The sequence below is a fragment of the Bubalus bubalis genome, chromosome 2, assembly GCF_019923935.1.
Source record: "Bubalus bubalis isolate 160015118507 breed Murrah chromosome 2, NDDB_SH_1, whole genome shotgun sequence".
In the NCBI taxonomy this organism is placed as follows: Eukaryota; Metazoa; Chordata; class Mammalia; order Artiodactyla; family Bovidae; genus Bubalus; species Bubalus bubalis.
In genome coordinates, this window is record NC_059158.1 from 173,687,118 (window position 1) to 173,708,524 (window position 21,407).

A 21,407-nucleotide genomic window follows, 5' to 3' on the forward strand; every position below is an offset into this window, starting at 1 on the left:
GAAACCACATTTCCCCATGTATGCTCCTATCTTCTTTTGTGCCTTTCCATACGCTTTTTAAAAAGTATCTTTGTTTTAGTTATTTACTTTTGGCTGTGCTGGGTCTTCCTTGCTGGGTGCCGGCTTTGGTTGTGGCAAGCAGGGGCTACTCTTTGTTGTGGTGCGTGGGCTTATCATTGCAATGGCTTCTCCTGTTGTGGAGCACCAGCGGGCTTAGTTGCTCCAAGGTACATGGCATCTTCCCCAACCAGGGATCAAGCCCACGTCCCTGCATTTTCAGGCAAGGTCAGCCTATGTCCTCTCTGCTCCCTAGTGCCCTAGACACACATTTTCCTCAGCACTTGGCACCCTAAGTTGTTCACGAGGTGTCCCTCTCTCCTGGTTGTCTATGGAAGAGACTGTATCTTCCTCATCTTTGTCTCTGTCCCAGTGCCTGGCACAATGCCTGACTCAACAAAAGCACCAAAAACATTTGCTGCAGCGTCTGTCTTCTATGCACCACCAAGGGAGTGCCAGTACAATTTGTGGCTGAACAAGGGCTTAGGGGACATGCTCAGACTAGATGAGTTTCTTTAACTGTGTCTCTTTTCCTGCCAGCCCCTGAGCCCTCCATCCTATGCTCCACAGGGACCCAGGAGGGCTTCCAAGCGGCTTCATTTCCATTCTTGCCCTTGGCCTTGCTCACATCCCCTCCCTTGTTGTTCAGTTCCTAAGTCTTATCCGACTCTTTGGGACCCTGTGGACTGCAGCACGCCAGGTTTCCCTGTCCTTCGCTGTCTCCCAGAGTTTGCTCAGACTCATGTCCATTGAGTCAGTGATGCCATCTAACCATCTCATCCTTCTTCTTCTGCCTTCAATCTTCCCAGCATCAGGGTCTTTTCCAATGAGTTGGCTCTGTATCAAGTGGCCAAAGTATTGCAGCATCAGTCCTAATGAATATTCAGGGTTGATTCCCTTTAGGATTGACTGCCTTGATCTCCCTAGCCTACAGCCATTGAGCCTCCCTGATCCAGTCCCTGCAGACCTTTCCAGCTCCAACCCACCTCTGCCCTACTTTCCTTATCTTTCCTGTTCTAGGAACCACATTCTGCTTACCCTCCCCGGATACACCAGAATGTTCCAAATCTCTTGGCTATTTCTCTGCTTGAAGCACCTTTTCCTCCTCTTGTCCCCCTGTGAAGTAGCTGATACCACTCAGACTGTCCCCTCCTCCAAGAAGTCCAGAGAGCATTCAGTGTTCTCTTCCGTGAGCTATTCTGTACCTTGTAACTGTTATAATCACCTGCGTGTAGTGACATGTTTGTTTCTATGTCTTGGCATCTTCACCATCTACCGTGGTACCTGGAACAGAGCAGCGTCTCAAGAGACAGCGTGCTGAGAATCAGGACATCACATCAGGATAGCAGTGTCATCTTTCAGAGGGTTTTGGGGCCCAGCTCTACTACTTCCTAGCTGTGTTACCTTGGGCAAGCCACTGTAGCTCCCTAAGCTTCTGTTTTTCTTCTATAGGAGTGACAGCATCTACCTCCCAGGGTTGTCATAAAAATGGGATTAAGGATAGCCCTGTACTACATGGAGGGCAGCCTCTGGCATACAGAAGCTACCACTGCTACCTTGATCTCTGATGTTTCCTCATCCTTTCTGCACTGGAGAAGGCTGTACACGTGGGGCTTCCTGGCCCAGAATCCCACACCTCTGCTTGCTGCCTGATAGGCAAGAGGAGAAAGAAATACAAAACACAGGCTTATTGGGAGTATAAAAATAGGACTTTTTTTCCTCATAATCACATCAATTATCAAAGAAAGAAACAGTATGTAACAAAAATACAAAGCTCTGGTGGATTTTTTTGTCTGTTTTTGTTTTTTTTTTTGCCCCTCACCCATCCCTCCCATACAGCTACTTCCCAGGGAGCCCCTGGGTTGCCCTGGGGCTCAGGAGAACCGGTGGTCCAGGTCCCTCTGGGAGTTGGCCGAGTACGAGTAGGCCTTGCCCAACACCAGGCGGTCCCGGAGCAGCTTGAAGAAGGCGTAGTAGTTGCTGAAGAGGATTAGCGCCAGTGAGATGGTCTGGTGCCACTTGTCCGAGGACATTAAGGAGTACAGCTGGTAGACGATGACCGAGCCCTCCAGCAGCAAAAGGATGTTCAGGATCCGCAGGGGTTTGCTGAAAAAGAACTGCCCAGGAAAAGAGTAGGCATGGACTGGAAAGTAGGCTCCAGAAATCTGCCTCTTGGATGGGGGTGCTGGGTGGCCAATGAAGGGCTCAAGCTCTTGGGGCCCCATGCAGACTTGGGTGGAGAGTTGGACTTCATGGGGTTGGGTATGGACCTTGTCACCTCTGCCTTTATTTGTGGGCCACTGCCTCCCTGGGACTTCTTGGTGGTCCACTGGTTAAAACTCTACCTTCTAATGCAGGGGGCATGGGTTTGATCCCTAGTCAGAGAACTAAGGTCCCACATTCTGTGGGTAGAGCCAAAAAAAAAAAAGATGACTACTGCTTCCTACATAGTTGTTTAAGATCCTGATCAACTTCTACCTTTCCCCAGAAGCTTTTCTTGAGAGGTCTGGCTTGTCCTATCAAACCTTTTCTGGTTGAAAAGCAGTATGTGACCTTCTGGGTACTGTCAGGCCTGAACAACGTAGTATCTTATGACAGAGACATGTAAAGTTATTAGAGACTCCACAGCTTGAGTCCTTCACTACTGTGTGCGCAGCATTCCTCAGCTAGGCCAGAAGCTTCCAGGGAACATGGACATATATCACTCTTCCCTGATGTCCACAGGGCAAGGTAGAATATAGAGGACTAAGAAAAATTTTCTGATCAATTTGAAAGAATGATCAACGTCCAGGGATCATGATTCTGCAGGGGCCAAGGTACCTAAACCTCAAGAACTAATTACAGGACGGGAGGAGGAGTGGCAAGGAACAGGAGTCCAAGAGACCAGCAAGCCAGGCTCAGCTCTGTATCTGACAGTTGCAGGACCTTGGGCAGGTCCCCTTCCTGTCTGGACCTCAGGTTTCTCTACCGGGAAATAGAGAGATGAGCCCAGATCTATGGTTTTTCAAACTGTGTTCCTTGGAGCCCCAGGTTCCAGGGGGGTCTTTTAGGAGCTACTGCAGTGTTGAGCGGGACGTAAAGGGAGTTCCAACCCTTTCAAGCAGAGCTGCACTGTGAGGTCCTATATACTGAACTTTAGTTTGACTGCGTTGGAATAAAGGATTCTGACAGTACAATAAGTAAATGAAATTCACCAGCCTAGATGATTTTGAGCAGCCCTTTCCATTGTGCTGAGTCTGTGAGTTAATACCATTAGTTCCCAGGTTTCCCAGTAAGGCATCCTTGGAACAAGTTAAACTCTTTGAGTCGATTTCAATACTTGAAAACTGGGACAGCCCTGGTACTTCTCTCTTACACAGGGTTCTTTCTGATGAAGCCTCAATGGGAGGGTACATGGGAAGTGCTGACCACAGGGCCTGGCACACAATAAGAATGATGACTGTAAGGATTTTCACCACCAGGAACCCCTCCTTTCATTGTATTATCTTCTCCATCCAAAGTTTTCAAAGATCTGGTACCAAGTGCGCTGTAGTGATAAGTGATAATCTGTATGACTGTCCTTGTGCACTGCACGGGTGCACTCTCTTCTTTTGGATTTGGGAACCATGGAAAATAGCCTCCTCTTGCTATGACATCACCTTCCTGCCCAGCTGACCCTCCTGCCCTCTAGATTAGGTACCACCCCTCCTTCCCAGCGGAGGAGACTCACGTGGAACCGGAAGTGGGAGACGTCAGAGGGAATGGCCACGTTGTAGTGGCCCACTGCTTTGTAGACGTTCTTGCTGTGCTTCACCAGCACTCCCTGTGGCCACATGCATTCTTCAGTCCACCTGGAGGCACAGTCCAACAGAGCCCTTTATGTCCAGCTCACCCACATGAGGAGATGCGGACAGACTGGGCATGGGGGAACCACCAGGGCTCTACTCTCATTTCTATCACGTAGATACAATGACTTCCCTTTTCTGGGTCTTAGCTGCCTCTTCAGTAAAATGGGTTAAGAATCACGAGATATTCACGGCACTGGAGTCAGAAGATTTAGGGCTGACACTCATGTCTCTGACAGATTTCAAGAAAACCCTTTTCCCTCTTCCCTGGGGTCATTTTCTTCATCTAGCCTCCGGTCAGCCTCACTTCTAGCCTCCAGGCATTCCACTGCACAACTGCCCAAGTGGTGTTTGTAAAATACCAAGATGAGCCTGAGTAGTTTCTCCTCAAAACCCTCTGAAGGCTTCCCGGTGCCCTTGGAGTCAAGCCCCAAGGATGTGTTCTGGCCTCCGAGGCCCTGTAAGGCCTTCCATGACCCGCACCACACAGTGCCTGCTCAAGCCACCCAGAACTGCCTCTAGTTCCTCCAGCATACCTGACTGCTCCTGTTTCTCCATCAAGGTGCTCCCTCTAGCTGCAATGCCCTTCCTGACACCTTATCCTTCTGGCAGGCTCTATGCTGCTGCTGCTGCTGCTGCTAAGTCACTTCAGTCTTGTCCGACTCTTAGAGACCCCATGGACTGCAGCCCACCAGGCTCCTCCACCCATGGAATTTTCCAGGCAAGAGTACTGGAGTGGGGTGCCACTGACTTCTCCGGCAGGCTCTATGTCATCTTTCAAAACCCAATATCCTTCAGAAAGTCTTTGTCAAACTCCCCACAGAGTTCAGCATCCTTTAAATGGTTCCTGAAGCTACTGCTATTGGTCCACTGTCCCCAGTGTGTTGTCATCTATTTATTTCCCTGTATCCCTCACTAGTCTGGGAGGGCTGAAAGGAAGGGATGGCATCCAGTTCATGTCCGTGTTCTCAATGCATGCCACACAAAAGGCCTGGCACAGAGAGGCCCCCACAGGGCATGTGAAGAAGGCTGTGAGACCAGTGAATTTTCTTCCATTGTTCTTTGAGATCTCCCAGAAACTCCAAAGGGTCCTGGGCCAGTTAACTGAGAATCACTGTCTCCAAGAAGCTCAATCTCATTGAGCTATCGATTCTTTCATTTAAAATACAGTTACCATGTTATTTCGCAGGTTTGATCCCTGGGTTGGGAAGATTCCCTGGAGAGGGAAATGGCAACCAGCTCCGGTATTCTAACCTGGAAAATCCCATGGACAGAGAAGCCTGGAGGGCTACAGTCTAAGGGGCCGCAAAAGAGTCAGACACAATTGAGTGCTCAAGCACGCACTCACACACACACCCCCTCCATGTCATATGTAACAATATGGATGAAAATCACAGAGAATATGCAGAATGAAAGAAGCTGGGCCCAAGAACATCTACTGATTTACTTTATGTGAAGTTGTAGACCAGAGAAAACTAGCCTATGGTGAAATGAAATCAAAGATGGTTGCCAGAGAGAGGGGTCCTTGGGAAGGGCAAGGAGGAATTTTCTGATTCTTTTCTGATCGGCTGAAATTTTCTGATCGGCTGGAAATGTTCTGTATCTTGATAGGGGATGGGTTACATGGTGTGTATGCCTTTCATCAAAACTCAAAGAATTGTGCACTTTTTAAGACTTACACATTTCAACTGTATGGAAATTTTACCTTAAAAAAAAAAAACCAACAAAACAACTATACACAAAAAACACAAAAAATCTGTTGTGGACCTATCACAAGCCAGGCATTTTGCCAGGAGTGAGGAGATGGCCAAGTGCTTGACAGACAAGGACCCTGACCTCCAGGAGCTTTAGTCCTGGAATGATGGGCAAGTAACCAAGCAAACACAGCAGAAAGTGTTAGGTACAATGCTCATAGTTCTGTGGGGGTGGGGGAGTGCAGAGCAGGGACACTGAACCTATTCTGGAGGGGTCATGGAAAGGGTTCCTGGAGGAAGCCATGTGCTAGAGGATGAATAGGAATTAAGCAGGAAAGGAAAGTTGGAAAGGCCATTCGAGGCAAAACATGTATCAAATTCAAAAGTCTGGGTACAGAAGTACAGACAGAATTTGAGGATCTGAAGAGACTGGGTCTGGCTGGAGCAGAAGATAAATCGGGTTAGGGGGAGAAATGAGGCAGAAAAGGCCAGCAGGAGCCAGTTCATCATGAGATGCCATGTGAAGGAGCTTGGATGTTACCTGAAGATCATGGTGAGCCATGGACAGGTTTATCCTTGTATTTAGCCATGTACTATCGTTCTCTTTTCCCCTCATCTCAGAACCTTAAGTTAAGCCAAGCCCCACTTCGGCCCATTTGGCAATACCCATCTGCTTTCTGAACCACCTGGATAGAGGAGGGACCTTGACTGGCATGGAGGGCCAACAGCAGGAGGCTGAGCCTCTGTGGCCTCCCTCTACAAACCTGTCCTAGGGGCCTCTTCTCTGCCAGGCCTCGTGCTGGGCCCAAGACTCAGATATGATACAGGGGTGGTCCCAGCCTTGAGGAACTTCCAGTCTAATGGGGGAATACAGACAGAAAAATTAGCATAAGTGGGGTGAAAATACTATGAAGAAGGGCTATAGAAATGCTAAGCACCAGGAAGGAGGGGCCAGGCTGAGGGGACGACAGCCCAGCCCCTCAGGGCTCCTGAGCACAGTGACATTGGCCTCCGCTCTGATTGCGATGCCATCCTGCAGCTGGGCCTCTTTTACCCCACTCAACCTAACTCTTTGTGTACATGCTTATCACCCACACCTGCCTGTGTACTCCTCAAGGGGCCAGATCTTAGCTCTTTCCTCCTGCGGCTCTACTTCCCTGGCCAGGTTATGACATCAACTAACAAAGCACCATATCCTATTAATCAAACTGAGGTTTCTTTAGGCCCACCTTGGAATGGGTCCCTCCACTGTTCAAAAACCCTCATAGCTCCCCTCTGCTTAGAGGTCAAAGTCCAGGTTTCTTTGTACAATACACAGCACCAAGCCTGGGATGGATTAGGTAGATGCAATGCTTGCTGAAAGAGTAGACGAGCCAATGACCTGAGTCAATGATGGGTGAGTGGAAGGAGGGAAGTAATGAATGAATGAATGAATGAATATATCAGCCAAGGAGTGCGTACTTAAGTCAGCGAATGAGAAAGTCGACGAGTGTAAGAATTTACTACCTGCCCCTTTCCTATCTCCAAGACACTGCAAGTTACCCAGGGACAGGGGGCATGTCCTTCCTGGGCCCTGCCATATTCTACTCTGGCTATGAGGCTTAGCATACAAGACATGCTCAGTAACTATTTGCTGACTGACTGAATGAGCTGATGGCAGGGGCGGGGTGGGGCTGGGGTAGGGCAGAGAAGGGCAGACTCACGGGTGCTGCAGCACGTTGGAGCACAGCGCCGGGTCCACCTTCTGCCAGCAGCCCAGGTGGGCAGCGGCCTTGTGCAGCAGGTCGCAGTAGCTGGCAGGCAGCAGGTGCTGCATGAGGATCACCGAGGTGCTGATGGACACCAGCAGGAAGAGCTCGCAGGACCAGCGCTTGTCATAGTAATGTGTGTTCTGGAGGCAGTGGGAGGTGAGTGAGACCACAGACACCCGTAATGGCCTCACGCCCTCCCCTTCCCTGACTCCCTCTTTCCTTGGAGATCAGGACAGCCCTAGACAGACCTCAGGGTGGCCTGAGACCAAAGATCACCTAACAAAGGCAGCTTAATCATGGGCTTAAACCCTGTGCCCACTACTCAGCTTCCTCTTTCTTTTTTGGGGGGGTAAGAAATAGATATATTTAGAGAGAAATACAATTCACAGAGTGTGGGCCAACCTAGAAGGCAAGAGGCCTGTTTTCTACAAAGAAAAATTACTCTCACTCTGAGCCAGAGAACAGGTCCTGGGATTCAACAGAAATGAGCTCACATCTTGCCTCCGCTGCTTAGTCACTATGTGACCATGGGCAAGTCACTTTACTTCTCTGCAGTCTAGTTTCCTCATCTGGCAAATGAGGATAAGAGTAGCCACCTCTGAGAGGCGTGAGGAGGATACTATTACTCAAGAAAGCTCTAGCATGTTGTCCAACAGATGTGAAGTCTTCTCAACCCCCAATCCGTCAGTGCAGCCCATCCTGGGAGAAATGTGACGAGCCGGCTAGGGATGTGCCTTCCCAGAAGGCGGAACAAACCAGAGGGGGAGAATAGGCTTTTGGAGTCACCCAGATCTGGATGAATCTGGCTTTTGGACTTAATGATAGAGTGGGATGCTGTGACGTGCCTGGGCCGAAACAGCCACACTGAAATACAAAGTGACTCCTTTCTGTTTTTAAGTATCAAGAACCATGCCGTGTGCCCCTCACTGGCTGGGTGACCTTGTGTGGGCCATGTTCGCTCAGCAAGCCTTCTTTTTTCCACTCTGAAATGGAGGCATTTGGGATTGACATGTATGTCCTGCTATATTTTTAAAATGGATAACCCACAAGGCCCTACTGTGCAGCACAGTGAACTCGGCTCAATGTTAACTGGCAGCCTGGACGGGAGGGGACTTTGGGAGAAAAGGGATACATGTGAATGTATGGCTGAGTCCCTTTGCTGTCCCCCTGAAATGGCCACATCATTGTTAATCTGCTATGCTACTGCTAAGTCGCTTCAGTCATGTCCGACTCTGTGTGACCCCATGGACAGCAGCCCACCAGGCTCCTCTGTCCACAGGATTCTCTAGGCAAGAATACTGGAGTGGGTTGCCATTTCCTTCTCCCTAATACAAAAGAAAAAGTTAAAAATTATATATAAATAAATAAATTAAAAAAAGGGAGGCAGTAGTCACTTTGGCCCTCGAGAGAACAGATGGGAATCTCATCAAGAGCAGCAGCCTCGTTTCTCCAAGTAGGAGTGCTCCTGGAGCACAGGCAGCAGGTGGGGTCCCGGGCAGACCCCTCCTCTCCCTGTGCTAAGCTACGCACCTTCACGAACCAGACAGGCACAAAGGCCACGTAATAGGCGCTCAGCATGGCGCTGACCAGCACCTCCTTCATGCGCCAGTTGAAGTCCATCTTGAGGAACTCCACCTCGCTGCGGATGAGGCTGGGCGACAGGCAGCAGGCGTGGGTGGGCATGGCATCGGGGCCGTACAGCTGCTTCGTGTGCTGCTTCCACGTCTCCCGCAGTGTCAGCAGGTAGTCCCGGCTCCGCGCCAGGCCACTGACCGCCTCCCGGGGACCCATGGAGGCCATGTGGCTGAAGAGGTTTGTCTTGCGGAGGTCACAGTTCAGCTGCAGGAACGGAATGTACATCCCAAACCTGCTGGGGAGGACAGTGGTCAGGGCAGGCCTGGCCATGGGCCAGGATCCCAACCCCTAACCACCCAGGGAATCTTCTTTCCTCCCTGGGCTTTAGCTCTCCTGGCTGCTCTGAGGGGAGATTCTACTAGTCCTTACAGCTATCCAGCCTCCCAGCCAGTGATCAGTCATTCAACACCTGTGTTAGCCCCGCGCACGAACAAGCCCTGTATGGAGTGGCGGGAATACAGTAGGAGGCAAGACCCGAGTCTCAGCCCTCTGAGTCTACTGCTGTTCAGCAGGAGTCATAACACCACACATTCCCTGGGCACATCCTGTGCTCCAGATGCTGCATTAAGTGCTTTACATGCACTCTCTTCTGTTTCTCCTAACTCTGTGTTAGGTACTGTTATTTTGTGCCCTTTTCAGCAGAGGAAGCTGTGGTTCAGAGAGGTGGAGGAGGGGCTCTGGAAAAGTCACGCAGTTAGTAAGGAAGTTATAGAGCTGGGATTCAAATCCGGAACTGGCTGCTACCCGAAATCAAGACAGACACTCAACAAACACTAAAAGCAATTCATTAATTAAAAATGTACATGCTTCCACAAAAGAGAGGTAGATGTGGCCAAGGGTGCCTATAAGGGCAGCTCTTAAGTTTACAGAGGGGGACAGTTCAGGAACAATATTTGCTGTGTGTCTATTATGTACTAGGCACTGAAATAGGCCTTTAAACAGTATAAACTCCTTCCTCTGAGGCTTAAGTTAACCTTAAGTTAAGGGATGGAGTGTGTGGCTAATATAATTTAAGGAGAAAATTAGACAGACTCATAGCTAGGAAGAGTAGATAACTAAACCAGGTAAGTGCCAAGTACAGCACATGGAATGTCCTCATAGGTTCTCTTTACAGGCATTCCTTGTTTTAGCTTATGCTATGCTACATCGCTTCAGTCATGTTGGACTCTTTGCAACCCTATGAATTATAGGCTACCAGGCTCCTCTGTCAATGGGACTCTCCAGGCAAGAATACTGGAGCTGGTTGCCATGCCCTCCTCCAGGGGATCTTCCCGACTCAGGGATAGAACCCATGTCTCATTATGTCTCCTGTATTGGCAGGTAGGCTCTTTACCACCAGTGCCACCTGGGAAGCCCTTCAGTTCAGTTCAGTTCAGTCGCTCAGTCGTGTCTGACTCTTTGCGACCCCATGAATCGCAGCACGCCAGACCTCCCTGTCCATCACCAACTCCCGGAGTTCACTCAAACTCACGTCCATCGAGTCGGTGATGCCATCCAGCCATCTCATCCTCTGTCATCCCCTTCTCCTCCTGCCCCCAATCCCTCCCAGCATCAGAGTCTTTTCCAATGAATCAACTCTTCACATGAGGTGGCCAAAGTACTGGAGTTTCAGCTTTAGCATCATTCCTTCCAAAGAACACCAGGGCTGATCTCCTTTAGAATGGACTGGTTGGATCTCCTTGCAGTCCAAGGGACTCTCAAGAGTCTTCTCCAACACCACAGTTCAAAAGCATCAATTCTTCAGCGCTCAGCTTTCTTCACAGTCCAACTCTCACATCCATACATGACCACTGGAAAAACCAATTCCTTGACTAGACGGACCTTTGTTGGCAAAGTAATGTCTCTGCTTTTCAATATGCTATCTAGGTTGGTCATAACTTTCCTTCCAAGGAGTAAGCGTCTTTTAATTTCATGGCTGCAGTCACCATCTGCAGTGATTTTGGAGCCCCCAAAAATAAAGTCTGACACTGTTTCCACTGTTTCCCCATCTATTTCCCATGAACTGATGGGACCAGATGCCATGATTTCTTAGTTTTCTGAATGTTGAGCTTTAAGCCAACTTTTTCACTCTCCACTTTCACTTTCATTGAGGCTTTTTAGTTCCTCTTCACTTTCTGCTGTAAGGGTGGTGTCATCTGCATATCTGAGGTTATTGATATTTCTTCCGGCAATCTTGATTCCAGCTTGTGCTTCTTCCAGCCCAGCGTTTCTCATGATGTACTCTGCATATAAGTTAAATAAGCAGGGTGACAGTATACAGCCCTTAGGTCCTCTCAATTTTCCCAGGTCCTCAGACATAGCTCCAAAAGGGTCCCTGGGCTGCCACCAGGAGCTACAGCCAATGAAAATTCTACTTTTTCTTATCTATAGTAATGTTCTCTTCCTTTATTCTGAACTTCCAAGAGGGGACATAGTATTCTTAGGCACTCATATAATTAGCCTCTTTGGGTTTTTGCTTTCTGATCTATCTAGTGGGAATGCTACTACTTTCCCTGTATTAAAATTCAAGTAAGATAACAGATAGGGCTTGCCTGGTGACTCAGATGGTAAAGAATCCACTTGCAATGTGAGAGACCTGGGTTCAATCCCTGGGTTGGGAAGATCCCCTGGAGGAGGGTACGGCAACCCACTCCAGTATTCTTTCCTGGAGAATCCCCAGGGACAGAGGAGCCTGGCAGGCTGCAGTCCATGGGGTCGCAAACAGTCGGACATGACTGAACAACTAAGCACAGCACAGTAGAAGATAACAGAGAATTTTGGTCAACAGCATAATCTTTGGGATCAAACAGGCCAGTGTTAAAACCCCAGCTCTGCCACTTACTAGTGCTGTGATTTAGGACAAATTATATAACCTCTATGAGCCTCAGTTTCCTTAACTTGCTTTAAGTGACATAGCTTGTATTGATTCTCTATTATGCTAGTGTTTTCGTAAATACTCTTTAATTGTTAATCTTCATAACAATGCCCAGCATGGTGTCTGGCCCAGAGTAGAAGAGCAGTACGATTTTGTTTAGAAAAGAAAGAGGCCAGTGATTCTGTGGGACAGAAAAGAACACTGAAATGGGATTCCCAAAACACTCCTCAGGATACTCGGTGGGAATGAGGGGGTGGGCACCTACGTGAACACGCAAGGGCTCAGGCTCAAACTTAAGGACAAGTACTTAAGAATTGTCCTGGCTTTGCCGCTAAGAAGTGCAGATACAGTTACATTATTTGATAACAGCAAATGGCTGCTCTGACAGGTCAAAAGTTAGAAACATCTGCACATGCATTGTCTTTCATCCTCTCCATCCAAGATGTGACAGTACCCATGTAGAAAATAAATCCATATCGGCAAAAAAGAACAGGAGTGGGGGTTATCAGTACATAACTGATTCTGACACGTTTAGATGGCAGATGGAAACATGTTGACAAATGAGGAGTCATCATCTACAGCAGCACTGTGCAACAGAAACATGAGAGTCACGAATATACTTTTACATTTCCTAGTAGCCACATTAAAAAAAGAAATTAACTTTATACTCTATTTTACTCAACCTAATAGATACAAAATATTATCATTTCAACATATAAAATAATTATTTGTGATATATATGAGATATTTTACTTCCTTTTTTTTTTTTTTTGTGCTAAGTCTTCAGAATCTGGTGTATATTTTACACTAATAGTACATTTCAATTAAAACTAGCCTGTTTTAAATGTTTAATAACAATAGGCAGCTAGAAATTACTAAACTGGCTAGATTCGTCACGAGAGGGCTACACTGGGGGCAGGAGCTGATCTGTCCAGAGTGACCCAGCAGAGACTGGCTTGAAGTGGGCACCTTTGATCGAGGGTAGAAGTGAGAAGCAGGGCTGAACAAACTGGATTAAAAACGATCTGTATTCATGAGTCATTCCCTTTATTCTCCTATACAACTTACACAACCCGTCCTGAAAAATTCTTCCCTAAAGAGACTGAATAAAGTGGGAACTGAGGTCTTCAGTGGGGGCATTCCAGAGTAATACCTCTCTCCCCTTTCTCGTCTATGGGGGCCCACAGCCTAACAACCGGCGCCTTACTCACTAAAGCAAAGTCTACCAGCCAGTGTGCCCTGCCCGCATACTCAGAACTCCCATTCAGGTATACAATGGCAGAGGGAGAAAAAAATGCATTCCAAGCTACTCAGTCTTCCACTTTTTTTTTCCAGGTAAGAAGTGGATTTGTTTAGAGAAAAACACTCCACAGACAGAGTGTGGGTCATCTCAGAAGGCAAGGTCGGCCTCCACTCTTAAATGTAACCAGACAACCAAAGAAACTAATATGCTTAGCAAACTAGCAGAAACAGGAAAACCGATTCAGTGGAGAGACAAAACTGAAGGGACACAGGAGATTTTAAAAACAAGAACAGAATGCTATGAGAAAAGATCAATCAGAAAACAAGAGGCCTCAGAGATGAAAAACAAGATTGCTGAAAAATATCTCAATAAAATAGCTGGAAGATAAAGTTGAGAAAAATCCCCCTGAAGGGAGAGTAAAAAGAGAGAGAGAAAGACAGCTAGAGAAAGAGAGAAATCAAGAGGGGAGGGAGGAGAGGAAGAAAAGGAGAGAGATGAAAAGTATGACAGACAATATAAGAGAAACAGACAAGCAATCTATGAGGTCTACCATCCGATGAAGAGAAGTCTTAGAACAGAAAAAAATGCAAGGGGAGATATTATCAAAGAAATAGTAGAAGACAATTTCCCTGACTTGAAGACACACCCAAACCTCAGGGTTAAAAGAGTCCTAAAGTACTGATAAGATTCTTGTGAAATTTCAAATAATAAAAAGATAAACAGAATATTTTTAGAAGCTTTTAGAAAGGAAAAAAAACAAGTCTTCTACAAAGTAACTGGAATCAAACTAGCATCAGATTTCTCATTAGAAACACTGGCTGCTAGAGACAATGGAGCAACATCTTCAAAACTCTGAGAGAATATTAATTTGAACTTGAAAATCTATATTAGGCCAAACCATCAATCAAGTATGAGGGCAGAATAAAGACATTTTAGACATGCTAGGAAAAGAATGTATATACCTCCCACATAACCCTTGTTAAGGAAATTACCTGATAATGCACTCCAGCAAAATAAGGGAGAAGACCAAGAAAGAGGAAGACATGGGATCCAGGAGACAGTAGATCCAACCCAGAAGGACAGCGAAGGAAAGTCCCAGGCTGAGAGCTGCACAGCAGGCCTAAAGAGCAGCCTCTCCAGACTGGAGCAGGAGGATGGAGGGCTTCAGGAGGGATGTCTCTGGGGGGAAATATGGACTCTAGGCAACAGGCAGCATGACTGACAGGCTAGATAAACTTGAGGATATGTTGAAGGCCCATCATTCTTTTGTCAATGAGAAAAAAGAAAGGCAATTAGAAACTCCAAGAAAAATAAAAGCTATATGAGAAAGTTACATTCTAAATATGAAGCAAACTAAAAAGTGGCATGATTTTAAGCAATTGATGGAATGTAAGGAAAGAGAAACCATTTGCCCTTGACACTAGAACATTCTTTTTTAAGAGGCCCAAGATTAGAATTCAGGAACTACAGCGAAGCAGTAGCTTTCTATGCACACTACTCAGTCCCGCAGTGAATAACAGCTTCATACTCATAAAAATATCAAGGCCACTTATTGGTTTTTAATCTTTAGAATTAGCCCAAAGAATGGAAGACTTAAACATGGCTATGTAGGAGAATGTGAATGTCAAATGTGACACAGCTGCCAGGAAGTGATAGGAGGAAGAAGGGAGGAAAAGAAATGATGGGTAGGGCTCTGAATACAATATTCTTACATCAAGGGATTAAGACACTGACTACTGTTGATGGGATAAAAAATACTGACATACTCATATTATTGAAAAAGAGGACCAACAGGAAACTGTAAATAATAATAATTGTCAAATACTAGGAACAGCATGGATAGAAAGTGAACTAAAGCTTCAACTGTCACTACAGGAAACTGATGGACATGTGCATGTAGGGGTGTGTATGTGTGTGTTGTGTGTGTGTGTGTGTGGGTTTGCTTGTATATAAAGAACATTTATTTCCAGGATATATAAGAAACCAGAAACACTGGTGGTTACCCCTCAGAAGGGAAACTGGGTAGTAGCTGGGAAAGAGGAGTCAAAGGAAGGATTTATCATTCTACATTCTTTTATACATTTTGCAATTTTAATGATGCAAACCTATTACTCCACTATAAAATCAATCAATAAATACTTAAAGAAATAAAAGCACAAGGATATTAGAATTATGGAGGTGACTCAAAAAACACTTAAAACCAGAAACAGTGAAAGAGGTTGCCTATGAGAAGTGGGACTAAAAATCTGGAGGGTAGAGTTAAAGGCTGTTTTCCATCATAAGTTGTTTTTAGCTGCACTGCATGGCTTGCAGGCTCTTAGTTCCTCAAATAGGGATCGAACCTGTGCCCTTGGCAGTGAAACTGCAGTCCTAACCACTGGACCACCAGGGAATTCCCATCATCATCAGCTTTTTAGCACTACTGGATTTGATCATACATTATATATACTTGTCTCATATTAATAAAAACTCAAAAAGTTAAATAATGTAAAATAAAGCAAAACATGAACACTGGGTAACATTTGAGTAGTGTCCAGAAAGGGTTGAATTAAGGCAATTTTTAACATTTCTTTCAGTACAACCCTGGAGGACCATTTGTTAATATCTATCTATAATGTAAAACATGCCTTTTGGTGCAGTAATTCTACTTCTGGGAATCTGCTATACAGAAATATTGGATAAATGTGCAAAGATGTGCAGAAGAATGTTCCCTGCCTCACTGTTTTCAACAGAGAAAAGCTAGAAACAACTCAAAAATCCACCAACAGAATACAAAACAAAACACACGGTGCAAAGTCTACTCAACGGAATACTGTGCAGTGAACAAGTGAAGTCGCTCAGTCGTCTCTGACTCTTTGTGACCCCATGGACTGTAGCCCACCACTCTCCTCCATCCATGGGATTTTCCAGGCAAGAGTACTGGAGTGGGTTGCCATTTCCTTCTCCAGAGGATCTTCCCGACCCAGGGATAGAACCGGGTCTCCTGCATTGTAGACAGACGCTTTACCATCTGAGCCACCAGGGAAGTCCTATGGAATACTATGAGGCCATTAAAAAAATGAGACAGACCCATATATAGTGACATGGAAAAATATCCACCTTATATGACCATGTGAAAATGTAATAAATTATACAATATCATGCATAGGGATTAATCCCATTTCTGTTTTTAAAAAAATGTATGTGTGTGTACTTGCACAGGAAAAATGTGGAAGGACACACTGCAAAATACAGTTTTCTAGAGGACTGAGATTATGTGGGATTTTCATTTTCTATGTTAAAAGCCTCTGTAAAGTTTAATATTTTTCTATGACACACATATCTCTGACAATTAAAACCCAGTTATAACTAAAGCAAGTGTGACTGGGCTCCGATCATGACAGTGCCCTTTTGGTCATGCAGGGGAGAGAAAGAGAGGAGTTTCCCAGGAAACAGAGATGGACTGGCCTGAAGAAGTTCATGATCCAGAAAGCCCAGGGGTTGGGAAATGACTGTGAATGCCCCGGCAGCCAGGAGCCTGCCCCAGGAACAGCCAGGGTGCAGGTCTTGCCAAAACTCTCCCCAATACCAGGCCAGGAAGGGGCAGGCCTGGGCTTCTCCCAGACACTGTCTTCCCATCCTCAACAATCTGGGTTCTTGCAAGATGGAGGAAGTGGGCGAGCAAAGTAGACACACAGACAGACATACAGATATGCATGTGAAGACACACATGCATGCACACACATGCTTCATTCACAGACATCTACACAGAAACATGCACACACATACAGATGTGTGCATGCACACAGACCTGGGGGAGGAACCGAGAGGTTACACAAACACCAAGACGCACAAAAAAACAGAAAGAAGCAGAGAGAGAGCAAAGGAAGAGAGAGCAAGACGAAGCCCGTGCATCCCTGCTCTGGAGCTGTGGGCGACACACCCAGATCTGAGCCCCCTTCTGACCTCCCCTTCAATGGCACCTTGGGGAAATTAGGCCTGCCAGCTCAGTGTCTGCTCCTACAAAAGAAGGCTAATCATCCCAACCTCAGGATGGTGCTATCGGACAGTGTGAGAAGGTTCTGTTGCTGCCTGCCTGTGTGTCGGCTGGGCACAGGGGGGCCTGGGGCCCAGCCACTTTTGGGGCAGAGGTCAGGAGCAGGTGCTGGGCAGTGAGGGGTGAAGTGAGGGGTACTCACGGATAGCAGAGGAACAGGAGGTTCAGGAAGGAGTAGGTCCTGAAGAGGTGAATGAGGGAGCGGCACAGACTCCAGCCTGTTGCCGTGAGAACGGTGAAACGGGTGAGGAACAGCAGGATGGAGCGAAAGAGGGTGACCTTCCCCCTCTGAGAAGCCTGGGTCAGGGGAGATAGGACGGGATGGGGCCTTGGATGGAGGTCATGGGGGCTGTGCCCAAATCCCACCCAGCATGGCTCATGATTCCCCCCGCTGCAGGGTGGGCAGAACCTGTCATGGTAAATCCTTTCCCTGGACGCCCAGGAAACTCCAAGAGCCAACAGGATGAACGCTCTTCAGCCAAGTTCAAAGGGAGCCCCCAAGGAAAGGCCTCAGGGATCAAGGCCTGGGTATGCCTCCGTGGTGCCCCCAGGGGGTAAAGGGGAGTCCCAAAGTCCCCAGGCCAGCCTCTGGGACCCAATCACCTCCTTCACGATGGACCCAATGAAGCGGCGGCCCAGAACGATGGTGGTCACCATCAGCAAGTTGAAGTCGATCAGGTGGAAATTCTGTCGGGGGCAGAGGCTGGGGGTCACGTGGGCCCCCTGCCCATATGCGGGCTTTTCACATGCCCACCTCCCCCTGCCCAGTCCTTTCCATTGGGACTGTCCCCACTCTCTGACCTTCACAGGCCTCCAGCTGAGTCAGACCAGGAAAATACCTAGAGGAGTGGAACAGGACCCAGAGGAGGGAAGTGGGACAGTCCCTGGAGACAAGAGAGTGGCGTGTGAGCCCTCCTGCTCTGCTCACCCGGCCCCTGCCCCGCTCCTGCACAGAGCTCATTCTTCTCCTTGAAATAACCATGTATGCCTGCTCCCCCACAGGACTTAAGACTCTGTGCTCCTTGACACAAAATCTGAGTCAGATTCATCTCTGCTGCCCTTACGGTGTGTAGAGTGGTGCTGAGCACATCGGGGTGAGTGTTTAGATGTCATCGGTTCCTTTTACATCTCCCATGCCCAGTGTGAGGCCAAACACACAGGGTGCTGGGCGAGATAAGCTAAACTGAAACCAAATGTGTCACTCACTCACATACACGCACACACAGCGGGGCCTAGCTGGGCACCTACCAGGGAGGTGTGGGAGGGCGGGTGGGAGGGCGGATACCACCACACTGTCTTGTAGATGTTGATGTAGTGGACGAAGAGGGCTATGAGCTGGCAGAAGAAGAGCTGCAGTTCAAACAGAATGCTGGCCTGGACTGGCAGCTCAGGGATCTTGCAGTGCTGCAGGGGCACGACCGTCTGGGTGGCCAGTGGAGGGCTGGAGAGGCCCGTCCCCGAACTGCTCCTGGGGGTGAGAGGGCACAACATCAGGAGCTTACCTGAGAACCCTACCAAGAGGGGGCTTCTGGGGCACAGGACCGTGGGGCAGGCTCAGAAAAGCAGCCGACAGCAAGGATGGATGGAGTCCTCCTACTTCTTCTGCCTCTCAGACAAAGAAGCTGACAGAGCCTTTCCCTATCCCTCCCTCATCTTATTCAGGCTTTCCAACATTCCCCAGGAAGGAAAGGAAAGGTGAGGAGAAGGGGGCCCAGAGAGGGGAGACAACTTGTCCAAGCCACCAGTGAATTAGGAGCAGAACTGTGAGTGGAATCCAGGCCTTTGGGTTTTTAATACTATGTCCCAAGTTATCTGTCCCAAGGACCGCCCTCACCCAGGGACGTTCCTACTGCTCCCTGCCTTTTAAGCCCCCATCTGGCATCTGGGGTATCACATCCTAGGGCTCAGTCAAGGACAGCTCTGTCCAAACTGCTCCTCTGAGCCCAGAGGGAAGTGCAAGAGACAGCAAGTAGTTTACCTGGTGCGGGAACGGACACTGGTGACCGATGCGCTGGAAGTGTGGCCCCCACCCGAGCCCCCAGAGGATCCTGGCTCACAGAGTGGATTTCGACAGTAGGATGTCCTGTTGGGACCTCTTCGTCCTCCTGTGGGGCTCAACATAAGGTAGATCCTCAAGCCAGAAGGCATATATCAAGGATAACAACCTGGTTTCTCATTTCGTCACTCAGTCACAGAGACCCATGATCGGTTCCCCCGCCTACCGCTTCAAACACATCTCCTGCCATTCTCTGCCTCGACCCCATGCTTCAGCCAGCCTGGTCTTTCTCTCCTTGGGCAAACCAAGCTTACTGCTACCTTCTGAGCTTAGAGTACAGCATTCCCTGCCATTCTGTAGGTATCTGCCCCCTTAACTCTCTATCTTATTTCCATTTTTCTTTTCACAGTTCATTCTTCATCTTATTCATTTGTTAACATATTTACTGCCTATCTTTTCCACTGGAATGGAAGGTCAGTGAGGTCTGTTTCTTTCACTGCTGTATCCCCTCCCTCTACCACAGTGCCCAGCCTAAGAGTAAGTGCTCAATAACAACATGTTGGTAAGGGAAGAATCCAGCAAGGTAGATTACCCAGATTAGTAAATTCAGTTTACACAGAGTCACAGGTGGTATGGGGGTCTGGGTCCTGTGCTCTTTGAGCCGCTATACGCAGCTCCTTTGGGATACTACTACAAGTCCCTGTAGGCTTACGATTCCTCCAGGACCCGAGATCTGGCTTAATGGGCATCCTGAACTCTCACAGTCACGATTCAGGGCCTGAGCAAGTGTCAAGGCAGAATGACATGGTTGTGAACCTAACACACAGACCTACAACCTCTTTTTCTCGGCTGAGCAATTTAGCCCAAGCTCCCAGGTCCTGCAAAAAGCTCCTGCACAAAGCTCCTAGGCACCACCCCAGTCCCAAAGTTATGTGTGTGCTCAGTCATTTAAGTCGTTTCCGAAAGTTAATGTGTTTGTTCAGTGAGACCCCATGGACTGTAGCCTGCCAGGCTTCTCTGCCCACAGGATTTCCCAGGCAAGACTACTGGAATGGGTTGCCATTTCATTTTCCAGGGGATCTTCCCAACCCAGGGATCAACCCTGTGATACTGCATTGGCAGGCAGATTCTTTACCGCTGAACCACTTGGGAAGCCCAAAGTTAGCCTTGTTCGTATCTCTTCATGACTGCACAGCAGCCTCCACAGACACACACACCCCTTGCCCTAGCTTTTCTGCCTGGAAGCTTGTCCCTAACGTCTCCAAAAAAGTTCTTGTCCAGGAACTTTGCCCGCAACAAGCCCCAGCAGCGCCAAAGCTCTGTTCATGTGCTACTGTATCTGGCTTAGAAAACCCCAAAAGGGCACCCTCAATCCAAGTGCTCTACCCACACCCACTCTCCTCTCTTCAGAAGCTCTGCACCCACATATAGCCTCTCAGCCCAGAAGCCCCGCCTACACACAATAGTCAGCTCAGAAAACCCGCCCACAAGCCAATAGAAGCTCTCTCTGCCCAGAAGCCCGGCTCCAGAGGGGGCTCCCTTCATCTGGAAGGTCTCCTTTCCGCCCCACCTCCCCAGTACAAAGCCCCTACTGCCCAGAAAATTTTCCCCTGCACCAGAGCCTACAGGTTAGGAGCTCCGCCCTTAGCACGAAGGCCACGCCCACCGGCAGCCCCGCCACGCTCTAGCTCGGGACCCACTCTAGTGGGTCCTCATCAAAGCCCCCAGGAACCTCCGCATTTTAGAAACCCCGCCCACCCCTCCAATGTCCCGCCCCCACAACAGAAGCCCCACCCGCAAAACGACAGGAGGGGGCGGGGTCTCCCTGGGCCCAACATCCCCTCCCCCTCCCCTCGCCGGGATCCTGTCCGCGTGGGGGAGCAATTAGCAGCCTGGCCATCCTGACCCCGGAGCCCGCCCGTTCCCGGGCCAAGCCCGACCCGTGCCGCTCACCCATCTCCTCCCCCCGGCGCTCTCCGCTTCGCCGCCGCAGCTCCTGCGGGCAATATGTCGGAGGCGACGGCGGCCGGGAGAGGACTAACCGCCGCAGCCCAGTCCCTGGGTATCAGCTGCGCGCTCCCGCCCCGCCGCCAAATTTGCATACAAGGCGGGCTAGAAGCTGGGAGCGCGCTTCTTAAAGGGGCCGCCCTGGACAAAGGCAGTGCCGCGCGCTCTTTGTCTCGCGGTCTCCCACGCCCTTCCTGCAAATGCTGCTGGAAAACCCGAGAGGGAGGAGAACCTATCTCCATCTCTTCCCTTGCCTGCCTTCTCCTAGCACCTTTTCAGGGCCGAGGGAAGGGGCTAGAACCTCATCTCG

The 21,407-nt window shown here is 48.5% G+C and overlaps 1 protein-coding gene across 3 annotated transcripts; it reads right to left on the minus strand.

Annotated features, from left to right (window-relative positions):
* Nucleotides 1–1,747: 1,747 nt before the first annotated feature.
* Nucleotides 1,748–21,200, minus strand: TMEM39B (transmembrane protein 39B). Of its 3 annotated transcripts, XM_006054612.4 has the most exons (9): nucleotides 21,044–21,200; nucleotides 19,073–19,199; nucleotides 18,343–18,562; nucleotides 17,698–17,781; nucleotides 17,237–17,391; nucleotides 8,857–9,193; nucleotides 7,279–7,466; nucleotides 3,767–3,887; nucleotides 1,748–2,174 (listed from the first exon to the last, which is right to left on the minus strand). In XM_006054612.4, the coding sequence occupies exons 1-9, from the start codon at nucleotides 21,045–21,047 to the stop codon at nucleotides 1,932–1,934; spliced, it is 1,479 nt and encodes a 492-aa protein (XP_006054674.2). In that variant the 5' UTR covers nucleotides 21,048–21,200; the 3' UTR covers nucleotides 1,748–1,931. The 3 variants fall into 3 exon arrangements, with proteins under 3 accessions (XP_006054674.2, XP_025134304.2, XP_025134306.2); XM_025278519.3 differs by lacking the exons at nucleotides 19,073–19,199; nucleotides 21,044–21,200 and adding an exon at nucleotides 17,896–17,978 and having other exon boundaries at nucleotides 18,343–18,484; XM_025278521.3 differs by lacking the exons at nucleotides 17,237–17,391; nucleotides 17,698–17,781; nucleotides 19,073–19,199; nucleotides 21,044–21,200 and having other exon boundaries at nucleotides 18,343–18,479.
* Nucleotides 21,201–21,407: the final 207 nt, after the last annotated feature.